This window comes from Nylanderia fulva, unplaced genomic scaffold (assembly GCF_048542155.1).
Source record: "Nylanderia fulva isolate GAGA-0341 unplaced genomic scaffold, ASM4854215v1 Scaffold14, whole genome shotgun sequence".
In the NCBI taxonomy this organism is placed as follows: domain Eukaryota; kingdom Metazoa; phylum Arthropoda; class Insecta; order Hymenoptera; family Formicidae; genus Nylanderia; species Nylanderia fulva.
Window position 1 is genome coordinate 4,751,806 of NW_028189622.1, and position 18,656 is coordinate 4,770,461.

At 31.6% G+C, this 18,656-nt stretch overlaps 4 protein-coding genes across 10 annotated transcripts in view; 2 read left to right on the top strand and 2 right to left on the bottom strand.

Annotated features, from left to right (window-relative positions):
- Window positions 1-5,278: 5,278 nt before the first annotated feature.
- LOC114929092 (uncharacterized) lies at window positions 5,279-7,064 on the top strand. The gene is made up of 4 exons (XM_029300481.2): window positions 5,279-5,511; window positions 5,586-5,786; window positions 5,886-5,948; window positions 6,029-7,064. The coding sequence occupies exons 1-4, from the start codon at window positions 5,458-5,460 to the stop codon at window positions 6,899-6,901; spliced, it is 1,191 nt and encodes a 396-aa protein (XP_029156314.2). The 5' UTR covers window positions 5,279-5,457; the 3' UTR covers window positions 6,902-7,064.
- On the bottom strand, window positions 6,920-8,169 carry LOC114929094 (uncharacterized). Its single transcript, XM_029300483.2, has 2 exons — window positions 8,061-8,169; window positions 6,920-7,855 (listed from the first exon to the last, which is right to left on the bottom strand). Exons 1-2 carry the CDS (start codon window positions 8,076-8,078, stop codon window positions 7,094-7,096), a joined length of 780 nt encoding a protein of 259 aa, XP_029156316.1. The 5' UTR covers window positions 8,079-8,169; the 3' UTR covers window positions 6,920-7,093.
- A 125-nt stretch (window positions 8,170-8,294) lies between these two features.
- Nup107 (nuclear pore complex protein Nup107) lies at window positions 8,295-12,582 on the top strand. Its single transcript, XM_029300573.2, has 7 exons — window positions 8,295-8,629; window positions 8,769-9,253; window positions 9,403-9,610; window positions 10,005-10,858; window positions 11,052-11,381; window positions 11,460-11,711; window positions 11,805-12,582. Exons 1-7 carry the CDS (start codon window positions 8,359-8,361, stop codon window positions 11,904-11,906), a joined length of 2,502 nt encoding a protein of 833 aa, XP_029156406.2. The 5' UTR covers window positions 8,295-8,358; the 3' UTR covers window positions 11,907-12,582.
- A 391-nt stretch (window positions 12,583-12,973) lies between these two features.
- The window catches only part of LOC114929197 (protein Skeletor, isoforms B/C), a 69,932-nt gene continuing 64,249 nt past the window's right edge, over window positions 12,974-18,656 (bottom strand). For all 7 annotated transcript variants that reach the window (XM_029300644.2, XM_029300647.2, XM_029300643.2 and 4 more), the window contains one exon: window positions 12,974-18,507. In XM_029300644.2, the coding sequence (XP_029156477.2) occupies window positions 18,361-18,507 (147 nt within the window). In that variant the 3' untranslated portion in view covers window positions 12,974-18,360. The remainder of the gene's footprint in view (window positions 18,508-18,656) is intronic.

Genomic DNA, 18,656 nt, shown 5'->3' on the forward strand with positions numbered 1-18,656 from the left:
AATGGTAGGAAGGGGGATAAAGCGACGCCAGAGAGAAAGCGAGATCTCACCCATTGTAAGGCAGGGGATGATAATAGGTTGACATCTGCACTCAGCAGCTCCGGTTCCAGCAGCTCGTTGGAAACGCAATTAATATTCGTAATTATGCCACATCCCCACCCCGTCGCCCTTAGTCACCCCTTCTCGCTCATCCCTCTCCCGCCTTGACCGGGGCATGTTTCTTGCCCCCTTCGTTACTTTTCTCCTGTCGAAGAACGAGATTTAACGAGATAAGTTGTCATCGCGATATCTGTCTTTCTTCTCCTTTCTTTTTCGTTTTGTCAACTGCTACAAAAAAATCCGCCGACAGTTCTGCATTGAACGAAACGAGTTCGTGCCGGACTCGATGGTTGCTTAAGGGCTCGCTTTTATCATTTAGAAATGTAATTCAGATAATTACGGATGTAAAAGTTATTATAAAAAAAAAAAAAGATCAACGGAATACATTAGAAAATACATTTTCTGATATATAAACATTTTTGTCTGATCAATTAATGATTAATTAATTGATATAAAAAAATTAATGATATCTTTCTAGAATTATAGTACGTAATAAATTGAATTTCATTAAAATATATTATTAGCTCATTACAAACTCATTATTATTATTATTACTCTCATCATTATTTATTCATTAGCTTGTATCACTTTTTATAAGGAATGTGTAATAAACCCACTTATGTATATATATATATATATATAGTAGAGAAATTTAAAAACATTAATTTGTAACACCACATATATTTGAAATAATTAAGAGAAATTTAAAAAGTATTTCAAATTATCCTGACCACAATTGTGAAAATACCTAACCACCGATTATAATAATATATGTGTGGAATTTATGTGCGGTATTGAGGTGACCCTCTATTCTCTCACCCTTCTAAAAACTGTCATATTCAGTGTACCACCTGCCGCCTTAATGACAAATGCCTAAAATCCTGAATGATGTGGAGAATAAACATCGAAACGTCAAACGTTCGAAATTCTACTTTGCAATTGTAATCCGACGTATAATATTTCGAAAAAAAAAAAAAAAAAAAATTATTTTTATACATTTTAAACATTAATATTATATTTATAGATTATATATAATTCAGAAAACTTATCGAATGTATTGTAAGCTCACGATCTTAATTCGTACGCGATAAGCGTATAATTGAATTCACGATACGTCAAATAAAATAATAGGCGTAAGGCTTTTACGACAAATGTAAGTAAAACGAAAGCAAGTGCACGATAAAACGACGAGGAAGTCTCTCGTGGAATAGAAATAATTGTAGTCACAACTTTACGCGGGCAGGGAAAATTCGACATACGTTTCGCTTTTTGCGTTATTCAGAATCTGTTGCTGCAAAATATATAATCTCGCACCGAGGAGGGAGAGAGGGGACGATTCAATGGGGCGGAAATTACGCAACGGAATTTGCGACTTCTCGTCCACTGTAAGCCCCCGCTGTCCAAATAGAAAATGGATTAAGAGCATCGAGGTACAGTTTCGAAGCGGAGTCGTAGATATTATCGGTAATAGCGCAATTATGATAATGGCGGGTAATTCTGCACAAAATTCAGATAGGGAGAAAGAGAGAGAGAGAAAGAGAAAGAGAGAAAGAGAGAGCAAGAGAAACCAAGGAGAGGTGGGAACAGGCTGCGAGGACGAGTGTTGTAGAGAGACCGAGAGAGACAAGGAGATAAACGGGCGAACTGAGACTGCTAATGAAGGAAACAGTTAGATTCAAACGGCCTCCAATAATTATCCTGCCAGCCATCCATATTATAGTCTCGACAATGCACGAAATTGTTCACACTTCCCTTGACAGTACATCTAACGCTCTGTAGTTCCTGAACGGCCGGGTGGAAAAGGGTGGCTGAGAAGGGGAAGCGGCGTTACTATTCGAATTCTTACGACATGGTTGCAGATATTATGCGAATGTGCGTCTACTGACGCATTTTTGAATCGCCTGATCGAATGCCTAAAGAATACAGAAGTGCGAAGTATCGAAAATAAATTATATAAATTCATAGCGTTAAATGAGATGAATGTCAGATACATTAATTATTTTTAATGCGTAAGGTCCTGCGTACCTAGAGAAAATATTAAAAATGAATATTAAATATTAAGAATAGGAATTATTTGAAAATAATAAAATCGAAAAAACTGTGATATACAAATACAAATTCGAGTATAAAGAGCTTATTAGCCCTTACTACTCTTTTATACCCGAATTTGTATTTTTATATCAGAATCTTCTTTATTATTTTAAAATAATTCTTATACCTAATATTTAATACTCATATTTTTTTCTATTGTGCGCAGGGTCTAATTAGCGCTACAATATTATTATTATGTCGCATATCAACGTTCTAATTTTGGTAAACAGCTTTAATGTGTTTAATCTGTTCCGAAAGTGACGTAAAGAATTTTAATTTTTAATATTGTACAAAACAGCATAAACGGCGATTTGAGTTTTCTCAAACTATTTTAGGCAAATCGCCTGATTATTCGCGTTACAAATTCCAAGTAATAAAAAAAGGAGGCTGAAAACGATCGGGATCAATGCGGATCAACTAAATCTCGCTGGTAAAAATTAAAACGCACGACGATTGACAGTCACTATATACTTCGGTTTGCAGTCATACGACTGTACACATTCTCTCTTAGGGGATATAGTCACGATGAATGCACGTCGAACGATTGTACGGACCGGCAAATTCATGTCATTTAGGATTGAATCTCGAAGCCAGAGACCCGGTCTCGCGGCGTTGATGTGTTGATATTAGTAGAGCTAATTTGATAGTTTAATCAATTTCCGTAAGCCGACGGGAGTTTAATAGTGATGTCATCATTTTCAACGGGGCACAATGAGGTTAATCTCGCTCGACGAGCTAATATTCGGAGAGTTAATAGAGTTTCAAATGCAGGCAGGACCGTTATTTGCCCGCATCCGTTCGCGTATACGTACGTCGAGGTATCGAGGCAATGAAAAAAGGATAAACCCGATCGCGCGCCGAGGGAGATCTCTCGCAAGTCGCAATCATAAATCCGCGACGCGATCCGCGATGATTCGCGTTAAATAATGACATTTTGCGTAGATTATTAAATATAAAAAACTTACTTGTAATGTGCCTCTCGTGCCATGCATCGTGTACTGCAACTTATTCTATATTCTATATCTTTTTTCTATATGAATTATAAATTTTTAATTTATAAATATAACAATAAAAAATATATATACTTTTTCAGACCAACAAAAGTTTAAAGAACAAAAATAATTTCAATAAAGCCCAATCCTTTTTGTAAAAGATTTTTTTGGCAATTTTGGAAAAATATATATACACAGAAAGTATTTATTTTGAAAATCATGTAAAATAAATGTAGGACAATATGATATTGGAAGAATTTTATAAGTTTCTCTGATTGATATTTATTACAATAAAAAAGATTAATATCTATCACAATAAGATATAAAATATGTTCGATTAATTTTAGTATACGTACATTTCATATTAATATTTTTTATTATGGTAAATATTAATCAGAGAACTCTTATCAAATTCTTTCAATACTATACTGTCCTGCAATTACCATGCATAATTTTCAGGGTAAATTCTAAGAGAAAATTCTCTCCGTGTATATATTTGAAATATACTTAATTGTATAAGATTTATTATATTAAATTAAATTTATTAATTATATTGGTTTTTTTGATAATTACAACAATAATTTTGACAAAGTAGATTTAATGTGGCGAGGAAATAGATATATAATTCTTAATTATATATTAAATTTTTATTATAAATTTATATATTTCCTCGCGCGTCACATTAAATTTACTTTATCGAAATTATCATTGCAATTACTAAAAAATCTAATACAATTAATATATTTAATCTAATATAATAAATCTTATATATAATTAAATACATATATTGTATATATATTAAAATATACTTACTATATAGTTATACATATATAAAGAATAGAAAACTTAGCAACACAATAAAATATAATACGATTTTTCTCATCAAACAATAAAACTACGCGACAGAAGTGGCTATAAAGTCTGGGGATTACGGGGGTGGAATTAAAGATTCGCGAATGTGTTTTGCAGTTTTCGTTCGGAAGTGGCCCCCGGAGTCGAACCCTCAAGCGGGCATATTAGGTAGAGGTACGCAGTTAGGCAATAACCGCTGTCAATAGTACCCGACTTCTCCTCCTCTCGCTCGCTCTCTCTCTCTCTCACTCTCCCTGAAGTAGCCCCCACTTCAAAATGCTACTCGCTAAATTAGGTAGGTTATATGGGTTTCGTTTCATTTGCGAGCAAACTTTAATAAACGCTAAAATTGCGTAAAAGAGCAAGGTTTTCAGACGAGCGAATCAGGGTCGGGCTGATCTCCCGCATCTCGACGTAGACGGCGTATACAAATACCCCGTGAGCGGCTAAAAACCGCACCGCGCGGAATATTTGTTCGCGATTATTACATTTTATTAGATAGCAAATATAAGTATAAAAAGACAGCCTTGGAAAATTGTAAAATAATGTGCTCGAGAAACAACCAAGGAGCGACATGTTTTTAACATATATAATCATGATAAAAACAATTATTTATTATATAAGCGCAATATATATATATATATATATATATATATATATATATGCATATATTTAAAATATATCCCGTAATTTAATAAAAATTACCAATTAAAAAGATATTCAAGTTACGACAAATATTTTATCAGAATCTGCTATTATGTTTTTCTCTCTGCTTATTTTATACTATATATTATTTCAATATTGATATATATCTTTCTGTAATATGTATGAGTGTATGCACTATTTATTTATAAACAAACATTTCATCGAATTTCATAAATTTTGATTAGCGAAATCAATATTTAACATCATATTTGTGTATTAAAATATGATTTGTATATTTCAAATTAAAATATACATATATATTGTCGTTGTATATTAAAGGTTGTAAATAAAAAGCACAGTACCTTTTAACCAGGATATCTTTCTTCTCTTCGCGAATGCTTGGCATCTCTCCTTCACATCCTCTCGTGCATCTTCCCTCGCAGCCTCTTATGCATCCTCTTCCTCACACACTACAACAAGAAATGTTTTACGCGGTTACAATTCCTCATTTAAAATGCATCACCGTTTAAGTACTCTGCTGCCATCTAGCGTACAAAATATATTACTAAAAAATTATCCCGTATCGATATTTCAGTTATCTGTAAGTGTCAATATACCTATTTTGACAAACATAACCATTAAACGAAGCATCAGTAACGAAACTTCAGTTCTTTAGTCTTATTTTGTTGGAAACTCGAGCCTGTACGAAACTTGAATATTTGATTAATGGTATATACAAGTACACACGAACAAGAATAAATCTTATTTCTAATCGAAAATGAGCCTCGTAGCGTATGACAGCAGTGATGAAGGCTCCGAAAACGAGGAAAAGGTATTTTTACAGAATAGAGAAAATATAAATTATTTTCTAAAATTACATTTGTATTATTTAATGAACCATACTAGTTTAAGGACGAGGAAGAGGAAACCGACAATGCAGAACAGGACGTAAAAGATTTACTCAATATGATACCAAGGCCCAAAAATTCAAGTTCTGCAAAGGCTATCAAAGAGAACGAAGATGATATCTTGTTGAAAAATCTGCTGAAAACAGCAAATCCAACAAAGAAGCAAACAGTGAAAATATCAGTGCCTTCTTTATCAGAAGTATGCATATGGGATACACCTATAAAAAATATAAATAATTTTATTAAATTGCACCTACATCATTATTTAATTTTTTTATTTAATTAGTTATTTTATTAGTTTAAGGATGTTGAGGATGAAGAGAAGGAGGAAAAACCTGCTAAGATTATACAACCATCAGAAGTAAGTTCCAAAAAAATTCCTTTCAATAAAAATTTAAATGATGAGAATGATTATAATTCAAGAATTATTCATCATTTTAGAAAGGCTGCGGACTCTTTGCAATCTTAGGAGCACCAAAACAAGAGACTGCAAGGAAATCTTTAATACCTCAAATTGTTAAGAATGCTGCAGCAAGAGCAAATATTCAACAGTCAGAAATAAGAAAAAAATCGGATACAAGTCAGCATGATTCTAAAATGAAACAAACTTTAGATAAATCGTATAATGAATCGAGTTTTGATGATGAAGAAGATGTAACGGTAGATTTCTTCGGGCTAGATACAAGTAAAAATATATCGGATAACTCTGTATCGGCATTATTAGATCTAGAATTATCTTCAGATAATCTTATATATAAATCAAATAGCAAAGAAGCTTCACTTATAAAACACATAGATCATACAACAAATGACTCTTCCTCGATTAATTCTGATAATTTAACTACTGATCAATCAAGTAGTTCGAGCAAAACGTTAACGAGTAATGTTATAAATTTACCTAAAGAAGAAATATTATTGAAAAACAAAGCAGAAGTTGGTCCAAAACTACCTGTTCCTGAACAAGAATATAATATTGATACTCAAGGTAATGTAGCCTTTGATGATAAAGCAATTGAGTATCTTTGCGGAAAACGAGGTACAAAACGCAAAGAAATCGCAGAAGCAGAAATAATTGAAATAAGCGGAGAAGATATAAAACCAGATAAAAGAGAGTGGTTGGTGAAAGCATTAACAGAAGAACCTGTACAAAGGCCAGTATCTATGCAGAGCTGTGGAATTAACTCTCAATCTAAGAAGAAACATCAAATAACTTATCTAGCGCACCAAGCTAAAGCTATGGAGTTAGAATTGAAAAATCAATGGTCTCAGAATAAAATGGCACGGAAACAAACAAAATCGAAATATGGTTTCTAAAAACGAAGTTTTTGTATAATTTTTTTATGTATATGTGCACATGTATAATTTCTTATTTATAACATACATTTTAGTATAACATTTTAGTATAACTATAAATTGATTATCTATGAGAAGAAAAGGATGTATTACAAATATTGAAATATACGAATTATAAACGAAATATATGAATTTAAGATTAAACAATCAAAATTATTGGGTCTTTTCTAAAAACAATTGATCCAAATTTTTATAGTCTTTCCTTTTGTTTTCTAATAGTAATTTAGCCTGCAATAAATTAGGTGGTAAATCATCATATTGAGCGAGTGATTGATTAATATCTGCCAATTTGCTGGTACTTTCTAAGTAGAGTTTATATTTATTTAATATTTTCTCAGGATAAAGTTCATCAATCTGCATATCACTTATATCTATTTCTAATTTCCCCACAGCTTGTTGATACTCTTTTAGTTTTGTAGATAAGAAAACTTTATTACAGTATAAAGTATCCTTATCCTTTTCTGTAATGTCAACAATATTTTGAAGAAAATCAACTGCATCTTGTAAATGATCGAGCTTTGTTTGTAATCTCATGCAAATTCTAAGTAATATATCGTATATCATTGACATCCGTTTCTCGTTTCGCTCTCGCTTTTGCTCCTGTATGATCTTACGTTCTCTATTTACACGTAGTGCTGTTTCATCAAATTTAAACAGTTTCTCAGCATTCAGAATCAAAGATGACTTTTCTAGACCTTCTTGCACATCATTAGGCAGCATCTTAATTTCAAGATCCAATTTGGATAAAAAACTTGTAGTCTCCTTCGTAAGTGCAATATTCTCCTCTGTTGTCTCTGAGATACTTCTCTGTAAGGGTCGAAGCAATGAGCTTTCCTCAGCAGACATATTATCATTATGGCACTTTATGATTCCAGTTGCTACAGAACTTGAATCATTGTATAAAAAAGATGCTGCCTAAAATTAAAATAATATAATACATTATGCTACAAAAATCTAACTAATCTAATTATAAAAAAGGTAAAATCTAATTATATCTAATAATAATAGCTATATGACTGTTGTATGTCATCAATATTAATTTATATCATTGATCTAATAATAAAAAAGAGAGCATTATTATTCTCTATGTTATATAAAATGTATTAGAAATAAAATTTACCTCATTATTATTGTCCATTTTAACAATTACTTCGCTCCAACACGTTCAAAATAAACTGTAACATTTGAATAACGAATCAGAGGGAGAAGAGAAAGGAAGATGTCGTGTCTACGTTTTAGGTACCATTTATAAGTGTCTAATAGCTGATTGGCTGTCGAACAAAAACTTTTATGGCTTCTTGCAACAGCAGCCAATCAAAAGGCTCGACTTGTCCGTGCGACAAATGTAAACAGTACCTCCAGGTTTATCCAAACTCAACCTCAAAACTTCGTTGAAACGCGCGTGCCGGCTATGTCTTATGAATGATTGTATCTTCATCGACGAGAGCTCAACGAGATTTGAAATAATGGCACGCTCGGAAAAAAGTGACATCACCCTCAGGGAGATGATGGATGACAGTGCAGCGACCGGAGCAATCTTGAAAGTGAACGAGCCGTGGCGAGAAGCCAAAGCGAAGCTTTACTATGATTTCTTGCAGAGCATGCAAGCTCACCTCTCTGAAACACAAATCTTCGACACTATCGCAGATTTTATACAGAATTGTACAGATACGTTGGATATAATGAGAGGTAAACATCTGTTGAGCTATTTTGTGTTATAATATTTTAAGTAAAATACAATTTTAATATATTAATATATTGTATGATATTCTTAAGTAAATGTTAGTATGTTAAAAGTTTCATCGACACAACGTTACCATTTTGACAGATATGCAATCAAAGGTAGAGAATATGGAAATGGCTCAAGAGGAATCTTCTTTAGAGAGCGAGAGGAACACATGGAGATTAATATATTGTCTTTATCAAAATCGTATAAGTAGTGTTGGCCTGTCTACTCAAATGGAACACGACGGACATATAAACAATAATTATATCTCTGAAAAAAATGTTATAGAGAATTTGTACAAATCAGAGAGCTACATTAGGGAATATCAATTGATTATTGATTGGTTGGAGAAGAATGCTCTAGATCAAGCAGATAGACATCCATCTATAGAACTTTTCACTGATAAGACAGTAGCTTGGGAAAATACAATTCACCAGTTACAGAATCCAAATTTAGGAATTGCATTTAGCTCATCCAGACCACTAGTATCTTCTCTTGATCCTGATGCACCAATACGAGAGGGTCGACAATTACATGATCTAGACAGAGAAGATGATGCTAGAATTGAGAGAAGAATGTTTATAGAGGTAGATAAACAATATAGTTGCTTTTATATAATTAAAGTTACAACAAAAAATTATACAAATGTTTCAACAAAAATATTAAGCTATAAAAGTAGTTTGGGAGAATGGATAAAATATAATTGTCTTGTATTTTAAGAAATTTTGTATTGTAGGTACGTTGTGGACGTCTTCAAAAAGCACAAGCACTAGCTATGCATTGTGGCCAACCTTGGAGAGCTGCTTGCTTATTGGGCTGGATCCCTAATCATGATCCAAATTATAATAATCCATCAACAGATATTAAATTACCAATTGAAGGAAATCCCAATAGAAGTCTTTGGAAGATGTGTGCTTGGGAAATGTCTCAAGATAAACGCATAGGTAAAGAACACTTTGATCATCATTATATTTGCCCATGAGAATTCTATTATAGCATACTTATGTCATTGTGCAATTGTATTCAGTATAAAAAATAATATAAAAATAACAAATAAGATTATTATAGAGATTTGCTCACAAAAAAAATTTTTATATAAAATATTTAGAAATATTAATCATATCAATTAAATATAAAATTCTTTCTAATGTGAATGACACAAAATACACATAATATCCATATATGAGTTATGTGGCAATATGTTAACAAATATTAATCAGTCAGACTGAATTATTCAGTTTTTAATTAATATCAACTTTTCTCATAATATATCATAAATTTAACTTTGTGCTTATTTATGTAAAATATGAATATAAACAAAAGATATCTGTCCTACAGGTGTATATTACCGTGCCATATATGCGAGTCTCTGTGGCAATGTCCAACTACTACTACAGACAGCATTATCTTGGCAAGATGCATTGTGGGCGTATGTGAAGACTCTTCTAGACATCAGAGTCGAATCAGCATTGAGATTAATGATGGTGAAAATTTATACCTCTATGCCAGAAGAATATTGGAAAAATGAGATCTCGTTAGAGGATGCATTCAAAGAATTACATGCGTCGAAAAATCCAATAATACGTGGTCAATCTAACAAACCTGATCATTTAATACAAAAATATATAATACTGGATCAAGTACCAAAACTAATGGAGGAAATTGAAACTATGATTGACATCGGCCTCTGCGATTCACAGTTTCTCAGATTTTTGGCACATCTAATATTGTTTTTCAGACAAATCGGGAGAACTACAAAGGATAAAGTAGAGGACAAAGTATTATTGGCGTATGTTCGTGTTCTTATAGAAATAGGCGACCCGACTCTAGTCGCGTTCTATACTGCTACACTTCCTCAAGAGGAACAAATAACCAACTATGCTTGTTACTTAGAGGGTGTTAAAGAGTACGAACAACGTAAGAGATGTTTACGTGCTGCAGAGGACGCGAACTTGAATGTGGAAGCAATCACAAAATTGGTAGTGGAAAATATACGTAAAAAAAACATAGAATCCGATCCAACAGATCTGAAAGGAACTATAACCGACGCAGATATGGATAAGATTAATGCTTTAGACTGGTTAATTTTTTATCAAAATCAGAGAGAAGAAGCTTTACGGCAAACGAACGCGCTCATTAGATACTTTTTAACTAAGGAGAAGCTCGACGCGGCGCGGAAAGCATTTAACAAGGTATTTATCAATAAATAACTAATTGTTACAGCTTTTATATTGACATATACTTATAAAAATTTAGCATAATTTATAAGTAACTCGATTATAAGAATTGCTTTGATTAATATATAATATATAATAGTTAATAATAATATAATAACAATAATATATTAATAACAATAACATATAATAATTGTTATGTATTGTCTAGATCCCGGCAGATTCGATTGAATCCGTTATGGCCGAATACTCGAATATGGAATGCACAATTGCAAATTTGACAGTAATTTGTCCAAATCATAATAATTTGTCCAAACAAGCGGCTGCCTTGATAAGAGAGTACCTCTGTTATAAGACGTATCTTGACGCCCAGGAGGGTTTCGACGAATGGTTCTCACATTTCCATCACGGCAAACCTGTACCGCCGGAGGAATTGTCAACATACGCTACATTCACAGAAAAAGTTGCATATGAACATAGAAATACACAGTACAATATAGAAATGGAAAGGTGGAAATCTACGATGCAACATCACACAAAGGTAAGAAATATCAAAGCGAAGTGTTAAACATAAAACTGGATAAAGTATTAAACGTAAAACTGGATATCCCATTTTCAGGCAGTGAAACAGTTACTATTTAACGTTCTATTATTCCCCGATGGCGGTTGGCTCGTCGATTCTAAGAGTAGCAACGGCGAGCCGTGCACGTCCGAGGACGAGCTCAGGGAACATCAGTTGGAGAAACTACGTGAACTTTGCATTCCTAAAGTCACGCTTTTATTACATTCGGTTATGTCCGAAATGAACGAGCATGACGGCTGTATTCAATTGGCAGACATACTCGCCTCTGAGCAACATCAACTATACAAAGTACGTATTAACAGCAAAATATAACCATTGTAAATATATTTATACATGAATTTTACAAAAATACATATGTATTAATTCAATATCTTTATATAGGTATTCTCAAAAGGAAGATTACGCGAAATATTCAAAAAGATCTGTGAATCTTCTCTTGTCCTGATGGATCAAAAGAAAGATCCTTGGGGATATCCAAAATAGATTTTAAATATATAATATGTATATTGCCTAGTATGTTTACTGTATGAAAAAAAAATGTATATGTACAGTGATACGTTATTTATATTATTGAACATTTTTATAGCCATCGCGCATTAAACAAACATATATTAAATGCAGTCTCTTCATCTTTTTTCTTTTTTATAAAACCAGTTTATTGTCAACCACAAGAAGTGAATATAAAATTTGATATAATGTTCAATAATTCATAATCATAATATATCATATACCTCGTGATTACTTATATATGCTCCTTTTACCCAATAATATTAATAAATGTAGCTCTATCAAAGCCAAGATTAATGTATGAAATGCGACGAAACTCATAGTTGATAAAAGAGCAGAACATCCTGAGATACATTTCGCAGCGACACTTAGAACTCGATGACAATTGATGGACATTTCTAATACACTTTGTATCCTGATCAGATTGCACAATATCATCGGATATATATAGAGATTCACGCGCGACAACGAATGGACATATAATCAATACAGTACAAGAATAATACTCTGAATTAAAATCATTGCATTTTTTTATATATAAATATAAATGAATGTTGTACGTCAAAGAGTCATTAGTGATATGATTCATTGTATAATTAATCTATTCTATTGTCAAAGGGAACGATGCTTTTCTTGTCGGCGGGAGCAATATTCTTTTTGCAAAAAGAATTTTTCTTCCCTCGCATACAACACATAGAGTAATTTTACAAGTCACATGCGTGCGCCTTCCAAATAACATTAACAAATCAACCGAGACATTTACGAAACAGTACGTTACATACATAGACTATATAAAGAAAATTAACATTTTCGACAATGAGTATCTTCTATCTAAATGATGGGAATTTGATGACGCTCGCGCTCCGCGACCGACACTTTTTTATTTCTTTTATCTTACGAGATATGTCAAATTACGATTTAAACGGTAAGGATTGACTTCTTATTAAGTGGTTGCTCGCAACACGATGGACCGTGCGCTCCGATATCTTAATATCTTCTAGATGAGTTAACTCTCAGAGGGAATGAATAAACAGATATAGATATATTATTTAGAATAACTTCCTCTAATATATATAGATGAGAAAAAATCATCATGGATTTCGTATTAATAATACATCAAACGGAGAGGCAGCTGCCCGAAGAGACAAAAAATATCCGATATCACGTGTGTGTCCGCGCAGAAAAATGACAAAATCTTAAAGTTGCGAAGCTCTATATGTCGCGAATAAGTCAATATAGTTTGAAAAAATGGCTAAGAAATGCTCAAATGACATTGTTGGATATTTTTAGGCATCTTTTAGCCATTTGTTGTTTTTATATATATTTACGAAATTGATTAAATGGACATTATTTATTATTTTTCATCTTTCAGCGCGGTGCTACGTGATAGTTATTCTCAGGTTTATCCCCGGAAAAGAACGTGATACCACGTGCAAATTGCTCGTTTTGATAATTATTTGCGCAATATCGAATTTATAAACTCGTATACAGCTTTAATTAATATGCGCGATTGGAAAATCGGCGCGAGTAATTTTGCACGTGTCTTCAACAACGGATCATGTATATTTCTCGAGACGGGAGTGTCCTGTCTCCTCGAATAGAGGGAATAACAATTAGACGATTAAGTGTGAAAGTTAATTGTTAGATTACAAGCTAGCCTAACACATAAACGTTGAAGAGAAACAAAAGGTTGACAATTTAAATTGTTTTTCGGATACAATTCGACTGGCGCGGCGACAAGTCGTGGTGAGACGATCTATTTCGTTTATCGATTCCAATCTCTTTAATCGTGACACGTCTTAGTACTATAATAGAAGCACTCCTCGTTTATAATGATGTACATAAAAGGTGCTTTTCAAGATGAGCGTTATCCGCCTTATTAGATTTTTTTTCCAATAGAATCATTGGTTCTCGTGAGAATAATTCTCTCTTTTTTAATTCTTCCTAAGGATCTCTCGAATCAATATTAATATCATTAATATCAATTAGCGATACTAAACTTTCACAGTTTTATTTCATATCTATATATTAACGAGTCTTGAATTTACTTCAAGAGACAATGAGAGATTAAGAAAATTAGGATTTGTGAGAATGTCGGGTATTAAACGTACGTATTTTAGTTTGTACGATCTTCATTAATAATGTTATAAAGAATTAACAAAACAAAAAGTATTACTTTCTGTCGTAAATTAGACACCTAATTTTCTCAATCATAAAAAAATATTTCAAGATTTGTTGTAACATTTTTTTAAATTATCAAATCCACAATATTATATACCAATTTTTTCAAAAATTAGAAAATCACAATTTAATCATAAATTCCTATCAACTTTTCTCTTTTGATTCTTCTCCCTTAACTAACTCGAACTAATGACATCTGTATTTTTATTTTTTTCTAGATATGTACAACATAGATATAGAAAAAAAAGTATCGCTGATGTTACAAAATCGTCCCCAAATTACCATACTCTATACACCGCCATAAAAGAATCATTTGTGAGATGCAATACTTGCAAAGATATTGAGCGCAATATGATTCGACTTTGTCGTATTCCATACATATATATATTAACAACGCTTCTCATTCCTTGCTTAAATACAAACTTTAAAATAATTATCTCTTATAACTAATTATTTCTCTTATCGAGAAATTATAAGACCGTTCGTATTTGAACGATCATTTTTATAGTATATTGTCGAAATTAGTCTGCGCATGTACACGCAAAGCTAGTTGTGTTTTTAATTTTGAAATATATATGAATAATAAAAAAGAAATAAAATTAAAGTACATAAGAAATTTCTGCAAATTTGCATTAATTTCATTAAACATTAAAGTACTTCATGAATGCATAGCCAGATAAATGCAAAGTAAATATTAACTGCCAATATCAACTTAATTCCCTAATAGCACAACATATATTCAAAAGATATTCAGAGGATATTCAGAGAATATCCAGAGGACATTCGAACATCCTCAGGATGTTCTCTGAACGTCTTCGGGATATGTGTGCTGTTAGGATTGTTTCGTATTAATTACAAGAACTTAATTATATATTGAGAATTGCTAGTTTAAGTATCAGTATTTTGAAAATAAATTGATATTATTATATATATATAATATAATTGTATACTCTTTCGATAATATCGCAATATGGCTTGAAATTCTTCGAAAAACGTATAAAATCTAAAAAAATGTATAAACTTGAAACGCAATGAAAAGTATGCTAAAGATATCAATTCTGAAAATTTTTTGTAAAATCTATCATTAATGCGATTATGTATCTAATTCTGGAATCCCGTTTTACTTATGAAAAATTGCGTAAACGTTCAATAATCCATGGTGATAATGCTATATATTTTGAGTTGCATTCTATCCCAATTTTGTCGCTTCGCACGTGTCTTATATATAGTAATCGTGCATGGATGGAAGCTTATAAGTAGTCCGTTTTAATATATGTTAATTTAAAGATAGGATCTAAAACTGTAAGAATTACGCACTAATATTACTGCTATTACAATTCAAAATCACGTTTGAAACTGTACAACATTGACGGTATAGCCGTTCGCATGCTGTGCCGGATGACTAATATTTTCAATTTAGTCTCCAGAAACGCTCTCTGTGTAAACACATGTTTCTTTTATCCCGCCCCTTTTATACGTATTAATGTACAGTAATATAGCTGAAAAGTTTTCTTAGAATCTAAACTATTATTTGTCACTTATGAACTAACAACTTGGGACGTTATCGGGCTGCTCCTGGAAAAATGGGAAGAAATACATAAATTAAACATCACCGTCGTGAGAATGAACAAAATTCTCGAATAAGCAAATAAAATTTAGAAAAGTATACGAATTATACGTAGAAATTATTAATTTATATAGAAATGTACATGAGATCTTTTTTTTTTATACGTAATTTTTTTAAAACAAAATTTAAACAAATAACATTCTAAATGAAGAACTTACAAGGAAACTTCTGAGAAAAGAATCAATTATTTGTACTTATATTTGAGGTAAAGCTTATAAAATGTTTCACAGCTTAACTTCGTTCATTGCTGAAATTATAATAAATTTTTATTTGTACCTATACTTTCTACGAATGATATATTCATCTATATGTGTTATTGTCTCTATATATTATTATCTGTACATGTATTATGCGAATATGGAACACTTCACCTACGCGACTTACGACTTATGCTTTATTGCAGAATAATACGGTTTATAATTTGTCTCGTACATTTATATAATCGAATGATTGATCCGTACACGTATAATTCGTTATGTAAATTTTCGAGCTTTAATTATTATATAGCGATCAAAAAGAATAAAACACAGCCATTTCTGGGAGCAGCCCGCTTCTATATTGTAAATCCTGCAAGTTGATAATTTTTATTATTGTCATTCACAGAAGTAGGATTTTTTATCCGCTTACAAACTAGAATCTGTTACTTTCAAAAAATTTTTTTTTTTTTTTAGAAAAAGAAAATAAACGATGAAAAATATAGCGATAGCCTACATTTCGAAAAGATCTCTCATTATTGATCTCTCAAGAATTGCTCTCAAGTATTGTCATATCGAAAATTCAGCGACACAAACATCGAGATTAAGTGTGTATACTCTTATTGTCATTTATTACGTACACAGTAATTAGTACGAGGCCCTACTTAACGGTCTTAATGGTTTTTTTACGTCTCGCCCTTCATAAAGCTATAGATAATGTAAGTTTCAGAGTTTTTTGTTCTGTATGTGTATGATACTTGTGTGTATATATATATATATATATATATATATATATATATATATATATGCGCGTAATTAAATACAGACTGGTCTTCGTGTGATAAGCAAAGAATTTTCTGCTGTAAATTTTGTGGACACCCTAGCACTTAGGAGCTGGACACACATTGAAAACTTTTACGCGAGAAACGCTACACTAAATTCACTATCCTAAATTGATTATGTATTCCGCTGATTTCTCTTGGTTGCACGTCTTACATATATCCCTTGCACGTTTCACACGTTACCAATTATAATTAATTATGAGTATATCTGGCACAGGCTATTTTTCTTTTTCGATAATTTTTGATAATTTTATACGCGCGTGCTTTTTCCTTTTGTATAATTTACGGAAAATTAATTTTAAATTCCGCGTACAAAAATGCATTGCTTAATCATATAATTATGCCATTCTATTAAGAACGGCATGATTAAAATCGCGTATTGAATATTATAAGAAACAGTTTTTGAAAAACAAAGTTTCTTCTACATTTTCTAATAATAATATTAAAAAATATTTTCTAATAATAATATTAAAAAAATATTTTCTAATAATAATATTAAAAAAATATAATATTAAAATGTAGCTTCTTACCCATATATATTATGTATATACGCTTCACGCACAAGAGACCAGTTCCAAAGTACTGCACGGTGTCCCTTTTGCCAAGTGGGTCCTTGTAATTAGAGACATTTATTTATCTGTACCCAAGGCACATTTTATACTTTCATTCCGTTTTAGGAAGGTCCACACTCTATATAGTATATATATACATATTATAGCATTGTTACACGTATAGGGGATAGTTTGTAACCTGCATCACCCTTAAATATTACTTTTTTGCTTTACTTTCTTGTACATAATTCACATTTCGTTAGCGATCCTCTCCCATTGACTACACTACGTATTATTGTCAAGTCGACAGCATTTATAAATGTACTTCTTACACACTATTGTCGATAAAGTTACATTAAGATCAACTATAGCTTTGTGCAAAATTTACATTGTACATGTACTGCTGATGCATATCTTCTTCTCTTCTGCATCAAATTTTATATTATATTATATGTAATTATACGTGCTAATCAGCTCGTCCTTGGATATCATTTTGACAGTGTGGATATCCTTCTTCTAATAATAAACCCCTGTTCGTTATTGTCAGAATTTCTTTAGTTATCCAATCCTGATCATAATTATTGTCAGAATATCATTGATTATTCAAACCTAATCACAATTATTGTCGATTATTAGAGTATCTCATTGATTACCCAATTCTGATCATTATTATTGTCTTAGTTTGATTTTATATTTTTAAAGAATATTTTGAAATTTCGCGTCTCTGTGTCATGTCATATTTGTATACGTGTATGCGTGTATATATACATATATATAATATGTATATATAATATGTATATGTATATATTATATATAATATATATCATATAATATGAAATATTTTGAATCTGATAGATCTTAAAAATATTTTGCTAATCTTTTACCTTATAAGTAAATCTCTTACGTGCTAAATACTTTCTTACAACCTTGTATGTGTTTCGCCGATTTAACAATCGTGTGTATAATTTTCGTGATCTTAAATCGACCAGCTTTGTCTTCCGTCACTTGTTCCGCGTAAAAAGAAGATTTGACGATTCATCTCGAGAATAAAAGCAGTGGGATGATAGATGACACAAACGTTGTAAATACAGTCATAACTTGACTGATGCGGTTAATGTTTCCCTGCGATTGGTTAGCGTCAACGACATTGATCTTCCAGCCCAAATAGTTGTGCGTATAACACTGAATAAAAGAAAATAAAAATTATACGCAAATTTAATAAAGTTTCATGTGTAACATATTTTTGTAAAAAAACCTTGTAAATCTAATAACTTTTAATAAAAAACTTTACATCGCTGAAATAATTTATATATGTTCGCCAAATAATCGAT